At 41.0% G+C, this 19,193-nt stretch overlaps 1 protein-coding gene across 1 annotated transcript; it reads right to left on the bottom strand.

The window, feature by feature from the left end:
• Positions 1-3,293: 3,293 nt before the first annotated feature.
• On the bottom strand, positions 3,294-18,315 carry LOC137624840 (uncharacterized). Its single transcript, XM_068355820.1, has 2 exons — positions 18,027-18,315; positions 3,294-3,895 (listed from the first exon to the last, which is right to left on the bottom strand). The coding sequence occupies exons 1-2, from the start codon at positions 18,313-18,315 to the stop codon at positions 3,294-3,296; spliced, it is 891 nt and encodes a 296-aa protein (XP_068211921.1).
• Positions 18,316-19,193: the final 878 nt, after the last annotated feature.

Raw genomic sequence — 19,193 nt, 5'->3', positions numbered from 1 at the left:
GGATTATAGATAATTTTGACATAATGTCCACTTTTACTTGATAAATGTTTTTCCCTTACGTTTAAATCATTTCCAAGATTTTCCAACTCCCCATCGTCAACAGTTATACAAAACGTTACTAGCATTTCCCCTTTAACATTTTCATCATTTAATATTGAATAACTATCAGAAGTTTCTTTATTGGCCAGAATGCTTTGTACAACACAATTGAATCTACATAATTTAACTATCACTTTCGAGTCCATTTTTATTTCACTTTTTGAACTTTGTGTTCAGTTTCCTCCCCTTCAGTTTGACAGCTTTTATCATTCATTTTTATTTCATCCCCTTTCACAATTTCAGCATAATTTCTCTTGAAAGTTTCGTCTCTTATTCGTTCATTATTAAGCTTTGAAATTAACATGTCATCCTTCGTCCCTGTTTCTGCCGTTTCATTACTTACTTGATCACATTTTTCATTAGCCCTTACATTTTCCCTCTTCCACTGATTATATTTGACTTTAGCTTGGTCATAAGGTACATTTTCCAAAGTTTTTACTCTGTACTCTTTGTGCTTCTCTGGCTACTTCACAACCCCAGTAACTAGCGACATGCTTCCCCGAACAATTTGTGCACTTTAAGTGGTCCTTGTCTAGGTCTTTCCTGCACTCTTTGGCTATATGGTCTCCTCTGCATTTTACACATTTATTTGTTTTTTATTTACATTCGTCTTGGTGGTGACCAAATCTCTGGCATTTGAAACACTGAATGACCTTTGGTAAAACGGCCTACAGTAACTTCCAGTATTCTGTTTCCAAACTTTATTTTCTCTGGCATCTCACTCCATCATCTCTCTTACCTTTCTACATCCATTCGGTCGGTCTTGTATTGTAGCCAACATTTCCTGTTGGCACGGGCCTTTCCCTTGATCGGCCCGTAGGTAACCTGGAATACATAGAAGGTTGCTTGTTAAATAAAAAGGAAATTTGAAAGGATTTTAGTTGTAGAGACAGATGCGAACAGAGTAAGGATGATGATGGTAGTGGAAGAGGGCCATCATGTCACGGATAGTGGTAGTTAGAAGCGAGGTGTAAGGCCTTTGAAAACTAGAAAAGGTTGCAGGTGGGGTTGTCCAACCCTTTACTCCCTAGGGTCCCTGCGGAGTATTTCAGTAGTAGAGTAGGTATGGAAATAAACAGAGGATGATGCGTATAGGGCCTTACGAAGAGGAGATGAGATGGATTGATGAGAATTAAAGAGGTTGTTACCTCGGTGGAGGTAGTCTTGAAAGTAATTGTCTGTGAGAATCCCTCCTTGTGGTGTTCCGTTTTCCAAGTCGTGAAATGCTGATATCACTCCTGGGAACTTGACTCTGGCTTGTCTTCCTAGCACATAGTTTTTTGTCCATGCTAGTAGGTGACCTTTTACTCCTTTTCTGGCCGCTGATTGCAACATTGCTGCTGGGTTGGCTAGCTCGAAGGCTTTTTCAAAGTCTATGAAGACTATAGTTACCTTCTTTTGGTTAATACAGCTGAGAACGTCAGTAATGCATTCAGTGGTTCCAATTCCCTCCTTGTATGCATATAGCTGTTTATGTAGGGGACCAATTTTGTACTTCATTCTGTTTAGTACCATTTTTTCTCCTGTCTTTTCCATGCAGGATACAAGAGCTATTGGTCTCAGATTCTCTGGATCCTTTGGCTTGGGGATCGGCTGTGTCTTGTTGCCTCCAGGCTTATGGCCTTGTGTGCTCAAGGTGTGTTCTGTTTATTAACTTCAGAAAAGAGGTTTCTCCTGCTGAACCCATGTTTCTGATCATGGTGTAGGTTATTCTGTCTGCCCCTGGCGCAGTGTCTTTGCCTGATTTCTACACTGCCCTCAGTTCTTCAGTCATGCATGGGGTGCCTGTGTCATCCTGTAGCTGACAGGCTGTGTTGATTTCCTCCCATCTAGCTGGTGCCAGTTGCTCCTGTAGCATTCTGGTTTCAGGGGAGATATTAGCTGATTCTGTTCTGCTTGCAAAGGCTGTCACAATTCTTTATGCTTCTTCTTATGGGTCTGGGTGTATTGCAACTGGTGTCCTCTTTTTTTTTCCAGCTACTGTGTGCAGTCATTTCCATAATTCGGTGAGTGTTGTATACCGTGATAAGTTTGTGCACTATTCCATCCATTTTTCTATTCTTATTTCATGGATTCTTTGCTGTACATCATTTTAACTGTTTGCAGTAGTTCTCTATTCTCTACTGTGGTTCTTCTGTAGATTTTTGTGACCGTATTGAGTCGTGTTTTGAGAGTCCTTACTTCTGGGCAGTAGTACCAGGAGTCATTGAATGCGTAGTTTCTTCTTGCTGCCTTCAGGGGCATCGCTTTGTTAGCTGCGTTGTAAAACGCATCAACTAGGTCCTTTTCTAGTTGATCTATGTCCTCTATGGCCAGTCGGAAGCAGACCCAGTCTGCCAGGTCTTGATTTTTTTCTTGGTGGAGGTGGTGGTATTGGAGGTAGCCGTTGCATCTCCAATTCTGTTACTGTGGCAAAGTGATCATTAACCAGGGTTGAGTGCACTCGCCATCTAGTTAGGTGCCTTATTGCAGCTGTGGCAAAAGTCAGATCTAGTCTGTCTTTGTTAGATTCCCGGCTATGGTTAAGAGAAAAAAAAAAAAAAAAACACGTCCTCTTGTCTTGATCGAACTTTCCAAGTGATCTTTTATTACGTCACCAAAGTACAAAGTTACCTCGTTACCTCAAAAGGATACACAGTGGCGCCATCTAGCAGCATATAAATATACAACAAATATATGCGATCATTCCAACACCCATACTTGATCGCATATTACACCCTATTACAACATATATATTTACAACACTTATTTGAAGATAAAAAATTACAGAATATGAATTTTATTAAGGTCACTGAACAAAATAATTTGACTCTCATGCAGTCCTATTAGTTCCAGCCAAAAACAAATTTGTTGAATTTATCCTATTTAATTTTTGTAGTTGATTTAGTAAACATGTCTCCTACCATTTCATCTGTAGGACAATATTTGAGAGGAATTCTTCCCTCATCTATTTCAGTACGAATGAAGTGATACTTAATATCAATATGTTTTGATCTTTGACGTTTTACAGGATTTTTGGATAATGCTATTGTACCTTGGTTATTCTCATAAATAAGAACAGCTTCAAACCGACATGCTAAATCCAAAACATTCAAAAGTTGCCAAAGATACAAGCCATCCTGAATGGCCGCAGCCAATGAAATGTATTCTGCCTCACATGTTGACAAAGCTACTGTTGGTTGCTTTTTTGACTTTCATGACACTAACGGCCCTCTTTCACTCAAACTGAAACAATAACCACCAGTGCTACGTCTATCATCAGGTGATGATGCCCAATCAGCATAACTGTATCCAACAATGTGTAACATTTCATTTTCACATTTACTAAAACAAAGTTCATAATCCAAAGTTCCATTTAGATATCTAAAAACAGGTTTTACAGCAACCCAGTGATCGTGTATTGGGTTTGACAAATATTGTGATAATTTTGTGACTATCCAACATAAATCTGGTCTTGTACATGCCATAACATATATCAAACTACCGACAGCTTCACGATATATACAATCAGTCAACGTTTCGCCTGAACATTCTATCTTTTGTTCAGAAGGTGTATGTCTAGGTTTACAATTGGACATATCAAACTTTTCTAATATTTTACACACGTACCTTCTCTGATTCATCTTAATAGTTCCATCACATTGTTTGAAATCAATGCCAAGAAAATGAGACAGTTTTCCTAGATCTTTCATTTTGAACCTGTCTTTCAACATTTGTTTTACATTGTATAATAGCTGTTTGTTACTTGCTGCAACAATCAAATCATCAACCCATACAAGTATGATAACAACATTATCTTGAAAACGTTTAGTATAAACACAATGATCCCCTGAGTTTTACCCTAACCCCTTTTCAACCAAGACTTCACGTACAAGATAATTCCACATTCTACCTGCTTGTTTCAAACCATACAGTGATTTGTCAAGTTTGTAAACTAATTTACGTCCATTAGGTTGTTCAACCTCAAAACCCTCTGCTTGATCCACACACACACACACACACACACACACACACACACACACACATATATATATATATATATATATATATTTATATATATATATATATATATATATATATATATATATATATATATATATATATTTGGGCTCAAGCCATGTCGTCCTGATGGAAGTTCCTATAGGGTAGCTTCCTAGGGTATATTACAACTACGGCGATATTCCCAGAGAATTTACCTTAAGGTACCAGAATTCTAACTCCTGGAGCGAATATCCCTAATGAAAGGGATATCGCGACATATCAGAGGACGTATTCTGCACCCCAAACAGAGATTACGTATCGAGGGGTCAATTAGCAAGAAACGAAAACGGGAAAGAAAAAGGGGGAGCCGCTCCCAAGGCTCCCTATTCTCCAGTTTCGTAAGCGTGCCTGGCGCCAATCCTGGCGCCATCTGTATTCCTTTTTGCGTAGCTTAACAACTCGGTGTTTTTTCCTGTGTTTCTCGCAAATCTTGGATTTATTCAGCTTTTCATGGCTTCTCCAACTTCGTCGGCCTCTGATAAGTTGAGTACCATTTCTTTTATGTATAAATGTAGGCTCTTGGTAAATTTTTAAGTGATTAATAGGATTAATCTTTGTTACAAGAGCCGTAGCCTACCGGAGGCGTCATGGACGCTGTCGCTCGCTAGGTATGAGTTTTAGTTAGCCAGAGCGACATTCCCGGTTGTTTTGCTTTAATAAATTTTAGCTATTTAGCGTTACATAGGATTTCCTTTCGTGCTTAGTATTATTTTGGCGAAGTATTCGCCAATTCTGGCCTACGCTAGGCCATGTAGCCTAGTCGTTTGGTCCTAGTACTTTCTGCATGATTTTGGTTTTCCGAGTGTATTAAAATTTTATTGAAGCTTTAGGCTGTTTTTTATACATTTAAGATTATGTTGAATATTTCCAAGATAGTATACGAGTGAGTTTCGGTGATTTAGGTAATCGATTCTCTTGGTGCCTAGGCTAAGTTGCTTATGGAGCCTTAGTATACTTTCTCATACTCCCCGGTTGCTTTCTTTTCTTCGGAGAAGGTATGCAATCCCTTTCCCTCTGTTTAAGCCTTGGGCTTATCCCTAAGTGGTGTATCTGAATTAACTTTCGATAAAACTATACTGGGGTGTTACTGTACCTTCCTGTTCCAGTAAGTCTGGTTTCAGAGTGGGACAGAACAACAGAGTTTTTAGTCTGAGTCTGTGTTCGTCTGGCTTGGGGTAGAGTCTCCCTCGCTGGCCTGACACAGAGATGATTCCTTCTTTTGTGATCTAGCAGACTAGTCCTTGTTGCTGTTCTCGGTGGGAGATAAGATTCTTTCCCTGAGAGTAGCAACACCTTCCTTGCTTTGGTTCCTTGGGAGCTGGCAAGTATTGCTGGCCTCCCTCCTTGGATCTCCCTTAGGCTAAGATGAGTTTCCTTGGCTGCGGGTGATCCTTCACTAAAGCAAGATTGGTAGGACCCTCTTTTGTCCCTTCCCCCTCTATCTCCGTAATGGCCTAGCCATTACAGTACTGTACGTCATTCTACATCTGGACCTAGGATAGGTTAGGATGTGGAATTGACTCAGTCCCTTGCCGGCCGGCAGAGTCTGCCGGCCGGCAAGGGTCTTCTGCTTGAGTGCTGCCCGGACCTCCCTTGGTCCCTCATCCATCCATGCCTGTAGAGCCAGACGGCATTGGTCAGGAAGCCTGAATTAGATTCTCCCCTTCCTTATATGCACTCTTTCGGATTGCCGGGCTTGGAGGTAGTTTACGCTCTTATCCCGGCATCCATTCTGTTTTCTTCTAGTGCTGTACCTGATCCGGCTGCCGGCCAGTCGTAGTCCTCTGGTTCTTTTACTGCTGGCTGGCATCGGTTGTGTAACTTTGCCAGCTAATGTCAGCCCTTGTCTGCCAGTTGCTAGGAGCAGTGGCCGGCAGCCGGGTGCTACCTTGTGTAGCCGACATTGGCTGTTGCCGGCCGGCAGTTACTGCCGGCCTTCACATGCATTTGAACCAGCATTCTGCCGCCTTATAGCTGTTAAGTAGTATACTTTAAAGCTAGTTATGGTGTGTGCCGGCCGGCACATAACCTCCTATACTGTACCAGTATTCTTCAGTATAACATATACTGTAAGAGGAAAACTATAGTATAAGTTTTGGTACAGCACTGTGTGTTCTAACACTTTTGTGTTGTCTTGCACAGCTCTTTGCTGTTGCCTTACAGATAAGAAAGTGAGTTCTTTCTTGTCTATTATCCAGGATTTTAAAATCATTGCTTAGGTGTGAGCTCCACCTGTTTCCTCTGGAAACTTTGCATTGGTTATTCTAGAAGAGATTAACCATTCGATTTTATTATCTGGAAGACTGCAACAATTGGTTGTGAAGGAAACACAAGTGTGTGTCTTTCCTTTCTGAATTGTTATGCTAAACTGTGCATATCCAGTGATACATAGTTCACTTGATACTCATGGAAATTTTCTTCTCTTTGCAGGAGGTACGTCCAAAGTGCGGAAGTGCTTTCTGCAACGTCCGCAGTAAGAACCTCTGCGGACACGGATTATGTAGGGGGGCACGCAGCATGCGCTGTCTCCAAAGGTGAGCTCCGGTATTGGGACCCCCAGGTATGTACCGTGTGCTCTAACCTGATTACTGAAGCTTTTGATTCCCCTAGGACAGCGGAATCAAGGGATATAGCAAGGGGGAAGCTTCGCACCTGGGTAAGGGGCTTCCAGAAGAACACCTCTGGACCTTATCTTCCAAGTGAGAAGATGAGGGCTTACCTTTTCCCTAGGGCATCAGCGGATGCAGTGATTCCCCAGCCTCAAGAGGAGATCCCCCTAGTTCAGATCCAGGTGGATGCTGAAGTGGCGGTCGCCGTGCAAGACATCCAGTTGGGCGACAGGATGTCAGACGTGTCCGAGCGTCTGGAGGAAGACCTCCTGGCAGGAGGCCAGGATGAAGATCAAGCCCCAGACATCGTAGAGGAAGAAGCCAACGAGGTGTCGGCTGCTCCGGTTCTGATCCCTGAACCTATTCCCTCAACATCGTCCGCTCTCCCAGTAGAGCTGGGACAGGCCCTCTCCTCCATTGTTGGAATGATCCAACAAATGCAGAAGGAGAATATGGAGAAGGTGGCTGCAATGGAACTGCGGATGCAGGAGCTTGCAGCATCACGTGGGCCCCAGAAAAGGCTCAATGTGAAAGACCTTCCCTTGTGCTCAGATGCTAACCCGTGGAGATATGTCGAGCACATGCCGATGACGACTGGAAAGATCGTCATGTCGGTTAAGCTGGGTTCAGTTCCCCTTGAGGAAGTGGAATTCTGGCCCAGCAAAGGGTCATATCCGGACTGTTATGTCCGGTTGAGGAAGGAACCAGCTTCAAAGGAGAAGACAGAGCCGAAGGAGGTCATAGTGATGGACCATGCTAAGGCTCAAGCTTTGCTTTCATCTTCGATGAAAGAGAGGGGCTTCACAAACTCAAACGTTACTGCTTTGAGTAAGAAGCTCCCTTCCTTTGTGTCCTCTCCTGCTAGAGCCTTCCCCTTTTTGCAGAAAGGGTTTGCGGCTGTATTAAAAGCAGTCGAGGCTGGCAAGCCTTGCCCCTCCCTGGAGGAGTGTAAACCCTTGTCGCTGGCTCTACCCATGGACCACAAGGACTGGAAGGACGTCCATCTTACCTTCTCAGTCGGGAAGTTGGAGGCTGATATTGCCGGACGTCAGTTCGGTGAGGACCTCCCTAAGCTGTCTGACTTTCTTTTGCGGAGAGAGCTCGAGACAAAAGAAAGACTGGCTGCCTCAATGTCTCTTCAGACCACTCTTGAGACGATGGCAAGTGACCCCAAGGTCCATGAAATGTTCATGGTAGTGGCCAAGATTCATCTGGCCACAGTGACGAAGGATCTTTACAGCTTCGTCAGGGCGAGGAGAGCTTGTAGGGAGTTCGTGTTCACCTCGGCTACGGTGAGGCACGAGCCAAGGAAACTAATCTCCTCCAACATTTGGGGCAAAGACCTTTTCCCTAGAGAATTGGTCAAAGAAGTTGTGGATAAGGCCGCCACGGAGAATAGAAATCTTCTCCAAAAGTGGGGCCTGTCTATCAAGAGAAAGTCTTCCCCGGATGAGGGTCCCCAACCAAAGAGGAAGACTAACAGGCCTAGGCTACCGTCTCAGCCAGCCAAGCCAGTTGAACAGTAACAGCAACAGCAGTTGCCGATGCCTTCAGTGCCCCAGATAGTGGCACAAACCTCGACCACTTTCCAGTGGGTACCCCAGGCCGTGTCGACACAGTCCACGGTGTTCACCCCAACGTTCGAAGGGCAGTCTACTTCCTTTCGAGCAAAGCCTAGAGGAGCAGCCAGAGGCTCGTCTAGGCGCCCCTCAAGGGGAAGGGGATTCAGGGGCGGTCGCGGTCGGGGAGGCAAGACCTCAGGACGGCAGTCCAAGTGAGATGATGCCGGTAGGAGGGAGACTTCAGAATTTTCGGGGTCGGTGGACCTTCGATCCCTGGGCCCACAGCCTACTCAAGAACGGACTGGGCTGGAGCTGGTACAGCATTCCACCCCCGTGCCCTCGGTTTTTTCCAACACTCCACCCCCGTTCTGGAGGAGTACGTTCAAGAACTGTTGGAGAAAAATGTGATCCGAAGGGTGAAGTCCATCAAATTCCAAGGGAGGCTGTTTTGTGTTCCTAAGAAAGACTCGGAAAAGCTCAGAGTCATTCTGGACTTGTCGCCGCTCAACAGAGTTCATAGTGAATTGCAAATTCAAGATGCTAACACTGCAACACATAAGGACCTTTCTGCCCAAGAGGGCATATTCCGTCTCCACAGACTTGTCAGACGCCTATTGGCACGTTCCAATCAACCGTCGACTCTCCCCCTACCTAGGGTTCAAGCTACATCGAAGACTATACGCCTTCAGAGCCATGCCATTCGGGCTAAATATAGCCCCAAGGAGTTTCACGAAGCTTGCGAGCGTAGCTCTCAAACAATTACGCCTAAAAGGAATTCAGGTGGTAGCCTACCTGGACGACTGGCTGGTGTGGGCAGCATCCGAGACAGAATGCTTGTAAGCTTCCAGTCAAGTGATCCAGTTCCTAGAGTATCTAGGCTTCAAGATCAACAGAAAAAAGTCTCGACTTTCTCCATCTCAAAAGTTCCAGTGGCTGGGAATCCACTGGGACTTAATGTCACATCGTTTTTCCATCCCGGCGAAGAAAAGGAAGGAGATAGCGGGTTCTGTCAAGAGACTTCTAGATTCCGAAAGGATATCAAGACGCGAACAGGAGAGGGTACTGGGCTCTCTCCAGTTTGCTTCGGTGACAGACCCAGTGCTAAGAGCACAGCTAAAGGATGCAACCGGAGTTTGGGGAAGTTATGCATCAAACGCGCGAAGAGATCTGAGAAGACCAGTTCCGCTTCGGCTACATACTCTTCTCAGGCCTTGGTCCTAAGCCAGACATTTAAAGAAGTCGGTTCTTCTTCAGCCACCTCCCCCGTCGGTGACGATTCACTCAGACACCTCGAAGGAGGGACGGGGAGGTCACTCATCGGAAAAAAGTCCAGGGGACTTGGTCCAAGCTATTCAAGACCTTTCACATAAACTTTCTAGAAGCTATGGCAGTGTTCCTTACCTTAAAGAAAGTCTCCCCGCATCACTCGATCCACATAAGGTTGGTGATGGACAGCGAGGTAGCTGTGAGATGCTTGAATCGACAAGGATTGAGGTCACCACCTCTCAACCAGGTGATGTTGGCCATCTTCCGATTGGCGGAAAAGAAGAAGTGGTACCTGTCGGCATTCACCTTCAAGGAGTCCGCAATGTGACAGCGGACGCTCTATCTAGGTTCACACCGATAGAGTCGGAATGGTCCTTAGACGCAGGATCATTCTCCTTCATTCTGAACAAGTCCCAGAACTGCAGATAGACCTCTTTGCGACGAAAGACAACAAGAAGTTGCCCCTGTACGTTTCCCCGTACGAGGACCCCTTAGCGGAAGCAGTGGACACGATGTCCCTCGACTGGAACAGATGGTCCAGGATTTATCTGTTCCCTCCTCACAACCTTCTGTTGAGGGTCCTCAACAACTGAGATTCTTCAAGGGGGTAGCGGCAATAGTGACCCACAAGTGGTCGTACAGCGTGTGGTTCCCCCTGGCATTGGAACTACGACTGAAGTTTCTACCGCTACCAGATCCAGTTCTGACCCAGCGAGTCCAGAAGTCTTCTGTCTGCGCTTCATTACAGAAAACCTGGATCCTGCAGCTCATGATTTTCTCTCCCTAGCGGTGAGAAAGCGTTTCGGGATTTCGGAAGCCAGCATAGACTTCCTAGAGGAAAATAAGTGCAAATCTATTAGAAGGCAATAGAGTTCTGAAAGCCTACGCTAGGCTCAGACCTTCAGCACCTCCAAAGCCCATTTCATGGTCTTTAGATAAAGTTCTTCATTTCGCTTCTCTGTGGAGCAATGAGGAGGGTGCGTTAAATGATTTGACCCAAAAAGTTATTTTCCTATTTCCACTCGCGTCCGGGGCCAGGGTTAGTGAGATTGTAGCCCTCTCGAGAGAGGAAGGTCGTGTTCAGTTCCCGGATGGGGGAGAACTGAACCTGTTTCCGGATCCTATGTTTCTCACCAAGAATGAGTTACCCACCAACAGGTGTGGTCCCTGGAGAATCTGCCCTCTGAAAGGAGATGCATCTCTATGTCCAGTAGAATGCCTAAAGGTCTATCTTCATAGAACTTCAGACTTCTAGGGTGGTCAACTATTCAGGGGAGAAACATCAGGCTCAAATTTATCACTGAATCAACTCAGGGCGAAAATTGCATATTTTATTCGCAGAGCGGATCCTTACAGTACACCCGCAGGTCACGATCCGAGGAAAGTTACTTCATCCTTAAATTTCCTTAATTGTATGGATTTTGAAAATCTCCGTTCATACACTGGCTGGAAGTCTTCCAGAGTGTTCTTTCACCACTATGCGAAGCAAGTGGAGCAACTAAAGAGTTCTGTGGTAGCAGTGGGTTGCGTCGTTAACCCTGCTGTTTAACTCTGCGAGGAACAGTGGTTTTAATTGGGACAATTAATTCCAGGGTGAGTGTGTAGTTACATTCTGTGCTACAAACTAAGTGAGGGCACTGATGTGCCCACGTTGACTGTTCCACTTCCAAAGGTGAACCTAGCATAAGTGCAGACATGTGTGCCGAGCGTTTCTAACGCTAATGTAACAGATTAGTAATACAGACTTTTCTGACCTTCATACCTCGGTATGTTAAAAGTGGCACTAATGTTTTTCTTTCAGATAAACAAGTTTCTGTTTACTATCAGACTTATGCTTAAAGTTTTGGTTATCCTCTTCTTATATATATATATATATATATATATATATATATATATATATATATATATATATATATAGAATTGTTGTTAACCTGTCTGTTTATTGTCTATCAATAAACTTGTTCTTGAGAACCTTGCGTCTCCTTCACCTGTGTCAATTTATTGATATAATTGAGCATTCATTCTATGTATATTTATCTGGGATAATTCTAATAGATTGTTCCTGTATGCAAGCTATGTTGCATTGGTTTATGCTTTCCCTTATCGGGAGGACTCCGTCCCAGAAGGGGACGGTGGCGGTTTTACAAGTTTCCTCCTTTGCGGATATAAACCTTTGTCCAATACAAGTATTGTGCGGAGAACTGGTCGATATTTCATATTGACGCAGTGGTTCTTTGCAAACTATGCTTTACTTAATATAGGGTGAGACCACTATATTAGCTTGCCTGGTATTCATACATAGGTATATGTACTCTTCGAGACTTTTCCAGAGTCTAGTAGGACTCTTCCCTGTAGGGGGCAGGAAGCTCTAACATGGTTTATGGTTAGTTGAAAAGATGTATAACGGTAACATCTTAGGTCTCTAGGTCTAGTCGACCGGGAAAAATTACCTCCGGGGAATACGGCACGTTCTGAGAATCCACAGATACAGTAATGCTCTGGTATACTTCCATCAGGGCGACATGGCTAGAGCCAAAAAAACGGATTTTGAGCGAAGCGAAAAATCTATTTTTGGGTGAGATGGCCATGTCGTCCTGATGGACCCGCCCTTCCCTTTCTATGAAAGGGCTGTAGGACCCCTCCCTACATACAGTATCTGTAGCACCTCGTGTACGCTACAAGGAATACAGATGGCACCAGGATTGGCGCCAGGCACGCTTACAAAACTGGAGAATAGGGAGCCTTGGGAGCGGCTCCCCCTTTTTCTTTCCCGTTTTCGTTTCTTGCCAATTGACCCCTCGATACGTAATCTCTGTTTGGGGTGCCGATTGCCATGTGGCGTGTCAAGAATACGTCCTCTGATATGTCGCGATATCCCTTTCATTAGGGATATTCGCTCCAGGAGTTAGAATTCTGGTACCTTAAGGTAAATTCTCTGGGAATATCGCCGTAGTTGTAATATACCCTAGGAAGCTACCCTATAGGAACTTCCATCAGGACGACATGGCCATCTCACCCAAAAATAGATTTTTCGCTTCGCTCAAAATCCGTTATATATATATATATATATATATATATATATATATATATATATATATATATATATATATATATGTATATATGTATGTATATATATATATATATATATATATATATATTATATTATATTATATATATATATATATATATATATATATATATATATATATTGTTATGGGCCAAACCCATCAAACATACAAAAGTCTCTTAAACACAAAATAAAGTCACTAACGACCAAGTCCACAATAGGTGGAATGGCCGCAACAGAGTGTACAGAGATGGAATCAAGGAGGATATAAAAAGCTGAAAATAAAACTTATATATTTATTACAAACTTTTTAGAAGGAAATGACCACTGAGCCTCTTACAAAATACATTAAATAAACCAAATCCAAACACACATTGAAAACATAGAATAACCAACACTCTTACACCAAATTAAGACAGACTATACAATTACACTTTAAAGAGAGGACCCCGAAAGTAATAGAATGTCGAAAAGTCAGAATAACCTAACTTATTTACATACTAAATGATTAACAAAAATAAATTGCTTCCCTTAAGTGAGCTTTAAACAATGGAAGTGGAAAGCACAGCCTTCAAATCACAGGTCGAGGGGATTAATATACACAGCGCCAGACAATCCATGGACGCCGCCGTCAGACAGGTAATCATTCACCTTTACGTCGCGAGACAATCAACGGACACGGAGGTCCAAAAAGACACCACACCTTACCAGTTGGCAGAGAGGTCCCCTTGGCAAAATCACTGAACCAAGGGCGAGGTTGAATAATCCATAAAGCTTCCAAAGGAAGACAACAGCATAAAGTGTAGAAAGGCAAATCTTGATTATCAGACTCAGTCAGTCGAGCACTCACCTTCTTAAAGGTCCAGAAACAACTGTCTCCTCCTGGACGCTCAGCGCCCAAATCACCTCCAACACCACCCGTGAAAATGAAACAAACTCATTGTAATTAAAACTATACAACAAGTCAGAAAAGTCGGGGAGGAGGAAAAAGGGTCCTTACGTTCCAAAAGAAATAATTACTGCCAAAGTGACTTGATCAAAACAAAATTAATTTACGTTAAATGTAACACATACTAACACCTCCTCACCCAACAAAAAAAAATTTTCCACAAGGAAATTTTTCTGCAAAGTATTGAACTCAACTCAAAATTTAAAGAAATACATAAAAATGCTAACTTCAAAAGCAAACATATTAATTCAATCTACATGAAATAAAACAGGGACAATAAGCAAAATTAAAGTCAACTGTCAAAAACTCAAAAAGTGATTAAAATTACTATATCACATTGCCGCATAGATTAGAGATAGTGGCAAAAAAAATTGTACCACTTTCAATACTGTCAATAGATATCAAATCTTAACCTTAATACTAAGACTTAAAGCTAATACAAGAAAATAACTTATTGACTAAGCCAAAAATAACATCAGGATCAACATACGAAGCAAATATAGTAATATCCCCATGAATTCTCAAGTGGAGCGGTGGGCACAGGTTAGCAGAGCAGAAATATTTACAAGACTAACCTATTATTAGACTAAACCTACACAACCGACAACAAAAATATAAATCGACCACGATGTGGTTATTACCTCAACCAAGGTCACCACTCATACACCAGCCTGTAGCGCCTAAAAAATGGCCGTGCTGTGCTACCGACTCGTGAGCCCGTGACTTGGTTAAATTATTCTAAAAACACAAATATCAGTTAAACAAAAATAAGGACAAAAACCTTAATAGATTAACCTTAACTCAGTCTAGGGTACCACTCATACACCAGCACAAAAGCGCCTAAAAAACGGCCGTGTTGTGCTACAGACCCGTGAGCCCATGACCCATCTAAGCTATGTAAAGATAAACAAAACAAAAAAACAGGGACATGACATTATATGATTAATGATTTACAACACTCAATATTATGACCCTTCACAACACTTTCCAAAAATGCCTCTTTTCACTCTAGAGAGCGTCCTCACACTAAACGGGTTTGGGCTTTAAATTCACACATCATTAATGGACATACACAAGACAATGGTAACACATTAAAAATTAACCTACACCAACAATACACACTAAAGTAAACAGAAATCAAAAGTACCTTTAACCACTCCTAATCAAAGATGACACCGAAGAAAACCCTGCAAATCAAGACATTTAACATCTTAAACTTAAATATTTAGTCCTAAATCAGTCACTGATGCGTGACAGCGCATCAGCGACAACATTACTTTTGCCTGGAATGTGTGAAAAGCTAAAATTCCATTCCTGAAGCAAGAGGCTCCAGCGCATCAACCGTTGATTTTTATTCCTAAACCTGTTCAAGAGAACCAACGGATTATGATCCGTTGATATTTTAATCGGAGTCCCTGTAGAGGATAAATACACCTGAAAATGGTTTACAGCTAAAATTAATCCCAAAGTCTCTTTCTCTACGGTCGAATATTTCCGTTGTGTCGGGGATAATTTTTTGGAAAAATAGGCAACAGGATGAGATACTCCATGAGCATCTTCTTGCAACAAAACTGCTCCAACCTCAACATCACTCGCATCAGTAGCAAGTGAAAAAGGGACGTCAAAATCAGGGGCTTTCAATATAGGGAAATTCATTAGGACCTGCTTTAATTTTTCAAAGGCATTTTGGGAATCATTAGTCCATACAAAAGTCACATTCTTACGTAATAAATTAGTCAGGGGCTCAGCGATATCAGAAAAATTCTTAACAAATCTGCGATAATACCCTACTAACCCAAGGAATTTTCTGACATCCCTGCGACACCTTGGTATTTCAATATGCCTAATAGAGTCTACGTTTCCCTGTTTTGGAGCCACTTTCCCAAATCCTACTTCGTGACCCAAATACACAACCTTGGCCCCAGGAGTAATTACATATATTTTTCTCGTTACAGGTTTCCAAGATGAATTTTTTGTTGTTGGGAGTGATTTTGTTCGCTCAGACATTTTTCTCGTGTGGGATGAGCTCTAAAACTAAAAGTATAGATTTTAAATATGGCACTATAGTTGAAAGACAAGAAGACGTTTTTATTACATCAAGTAACGTGGTTGTAGAAGTGCGAATGCAAGCAATTTTTCTCCCAGAGAATGACGTTACTAGCTTAAAAAGCGCCATTTCAAGGTTTGCTGTCTCATTAGATGAATTGCATAGAAGACATTTTCCTTTGAATACAGAGAGTTCGCTTGGATCGACACTAAAAGTTGCAGAGATGCTATCTGATGACTTGCAAAATAAGACTTACGAGACAGAATCTTTGGCTCGTGACCTTTAGATGTGGACTGTAGGACACGAAAATAAAGAGAGACGTAACCCGTTTATTTTTGCTGCACTAAACATCTTTGGGTCTATTGCAAGTTTAGGTTTAGGAATTTCCAATCGTCTTAAGATTAGTAATTAAAATAAGAAAATTGAGTTCTTGACTCATGAAGATGAATTGATTATGTCAGAACTAAGGAATCAGTTAGCTTCAATCAATCAAATTATGAGTTTAGTAAATGAACATTCAAGTAGTATCAATCAGATTATGGAAGTACAGGATTTGTTGGCAACGTTAACGTATTATGATTCAAAAATAGATCACATACATAACAGAATTGCACATTTCATTGAGAAATCAAAAGATTATGTGGAAGCTATCACATTAGTGACTAAAGGTGTACTGTCACCCCATTTGTTGCCAATAAAATACTTAAAGTTAATTGTGGAGAACGGACGGGAGAAACTAGGCTATATTCCTTTGTTAGTCGCACGTAGGTTAGAATTTTATTACAGCCTAATTACAGTAAGCGTTGAAAATAACAGGATTATAATTACAATTCACTTTGATTCTTCTGATGCCTGGCAATCTTACAGGATATCACCATTTCCGACTTTCATGACGAATCACTCAAATCCAGTAATATCCAGTTTGACAGGACACGTATTGATTTCCCCAGACAAGGAAACATATACGGTCATTGAAGACTTAAATCAATTAACTCACTGTTCAGATGCAACGGATAAAAAAATATGTACAGCTGACTCCTTTGAATTCCATAAAAACTTAATGGATTCATGCGAGTTAGGTATAGTGCTAGACGGTGCTCTCTCCCATACACATGAAAATTGTCTGGAAAAGCTTTATCCCTTTGACGATAATAAGTTCAATTGCAGACTGAACAACGGCTCGTGGATACGATACGATAAGGCCGGCTTCAATGTATCATGCCCGGACGGATCCACGTCCTATTCCCAAATCTTCGTTGCAGCAGATGGTTGTATCGGGACATCCCCTAATTCCATGGTGAAAGGTATAAAAACCATCATCAGAAAACGAGCCTACTTCTTAAACTTCACGTGGTCAACAACGGTTCCATCATTAGCTCTCCCATACAACAAACAGGTAGCCAAGCGGTTGATGAAATTGACCGAGATGGACCACCCGTCACCAACTTATAAAGAATTTCTTCACCCCATACTACTAGCAGGAACAGTTGTGACGGTGATGATGTTTATCGCCGTTAACATCTTTGTTTGGCGTAGGTTAAGGAACAATAGTTTGCAGCTCAAACAGAACGTTTTGCCATGTCCAGACAAAACTCCTTATTTAATTCAATTTAAAGCCGTTTGAAACTGGCCCCTTCATTCGTCAAAGGAGTAAAATTGTCTTGGAAATGTGTTGTGTACGAAAAGCAGTTAGTACGCTAGTAATATGTAATTAAAGAGACTATAGAACATTTGCATTTTCAAAAAAACATTTTAAAAAACATTTAAAAAATAAATGATTTTTTTTTCGACATCTAATAAAATATATAAGCCGGAATGTTAAAAAAAAGAAAAAAAAACAGAATCTATGGGCATCTAATAAAATATATAAGCCCTATATATATATATATATATATATATATATATATATATATATATATATATATATATATATATATATATATATATATATATATATATATATATATATATATATATATATATATATATATATATATATATATATATATGTGTACGAAACCGTGGTACGTGTATGTAGCCTACCAGGAATTCGTGTTTGTGCACTAAAATTGAATCTTTACCAAGGTAACAAATATTTTTGTTAATTACCGTATTGTAATAATCTATATTTCTGACAAAGGTAACAATTATTCTTTAACAAAGTTACCGAATCATATGTATATCAGTATTTATTTTTGGTAACATATAATCATTTGCTAGCAATGTACCATATATGTGATCTGTATTTATCATACATTTTTTCTTTGCTTTGGTAATATCTGTTCATATGCATTATTGTTATTATTTTTTTTTAATGTGCCTATTTTTCATCCTCATTTGCTTATGGCTAAAGTTAAACAAAGAATAATATGTCTCATGACTTTACCGGTTTCAGGAAAATATACTAGATAAGCTGGGCTACCCTTGTCGTATCCTACAAATATTCCTTTTGAGCATCTATCATCTAATTTCTTTTTGTCTCTATTATATACATAACAATCTGAACCAAATACCCTCATGTTTGACAAATCAGGCATTATTCCTGTCAAGGCAAAGAAAGGCGTTTGTTTTAAATGATCACTAAAGCACCTATTGCGAATATAAGCAGCTGTCATAATTGCATATGGCCATAACAATTTTGGTAACTTGGACTGAATTAGCAGACACCTTCCCATCTCATATAGAGTTCTCCAATTTCTCTCAGCCGTACCATTTTGGTGCGGCGAATATGGAGCAGACTTTTCATGCTTAATTCTATTATCAATAAGTACATTGGTAAAATCATGACATGCGAACTCTGACCCGTTGTCAGACCTTAGTCTTTAAATTTTTTCATACGGACCAGAGTCTGACAAAAATTTCTTTAAGGCAGAAGTTGCATCACTTTCGTTTTTCAGGAAATACACAAAAATTATCCCTGTACAATCATTTGTAAATGCTATAGCATATCTAAACCCTTCACCTGAAACAAGTTCTATTGGACCTGCTAAATCAGTGTGTACAAATTCTAAGGGAACTTCAGATTTAGTATCACAGTTTCTATTTCTAGTTTGTTTCATTTTACCTAACACACATATATCACAATTATCAGGTTTAACGTCTGGATGTATAATTTTCATGTCCTCTGTTACACTTTCCAGCTTTACAATATCATAGTAGTTTCAATGTCCTAAGATTTTATGCCATTCTTTCAAATCACAAGCATAATTAACACTATCAACATTGATATGAACATTATTCACTTTTAAGTAATACAATTTTCCATACTTTTCAATGTAAAATTTTATTATATCACTTTTATCAATTAATTCAGCAAAATCAGGATAAAAAATCACTTTAGCACCCTTCTTAGTTACAGCTTGAACAGAGAAAATTTTCTGAGGATATGTTGGGATGAGCAGTGTATCTTTCAGCTTCACATTACAATGTCGGCCATCACTGTCTATCATCTTGATTATGGCATCTCCTCTTTTCACTGCCACATTGTTGCACCTTGTTCCATCGGCCACTTCAATAAAGTGTCTTTCTGGTTTGAACTTTTCATCAAAGCGAG

Source organism: Palaemon carinicauda, chromosome 1, assembly GCF_036898095.1.
Source record: "Palaemon carinicauda isolate YSFRI2023 chromosome 1, ASM3689809v2, whole genome shotgun sequence".
Taxonomy (NCBI): domain Eukaryota; kingdom Metazoa; phylum Arthropoda; class Malacostraca; order Decapoda; family Palaemonidae; genus Palaemon; species Palaemon carinicauda.
This window is presented reverse-complemented; position numbering and strand designations above follow the sequence as displayed.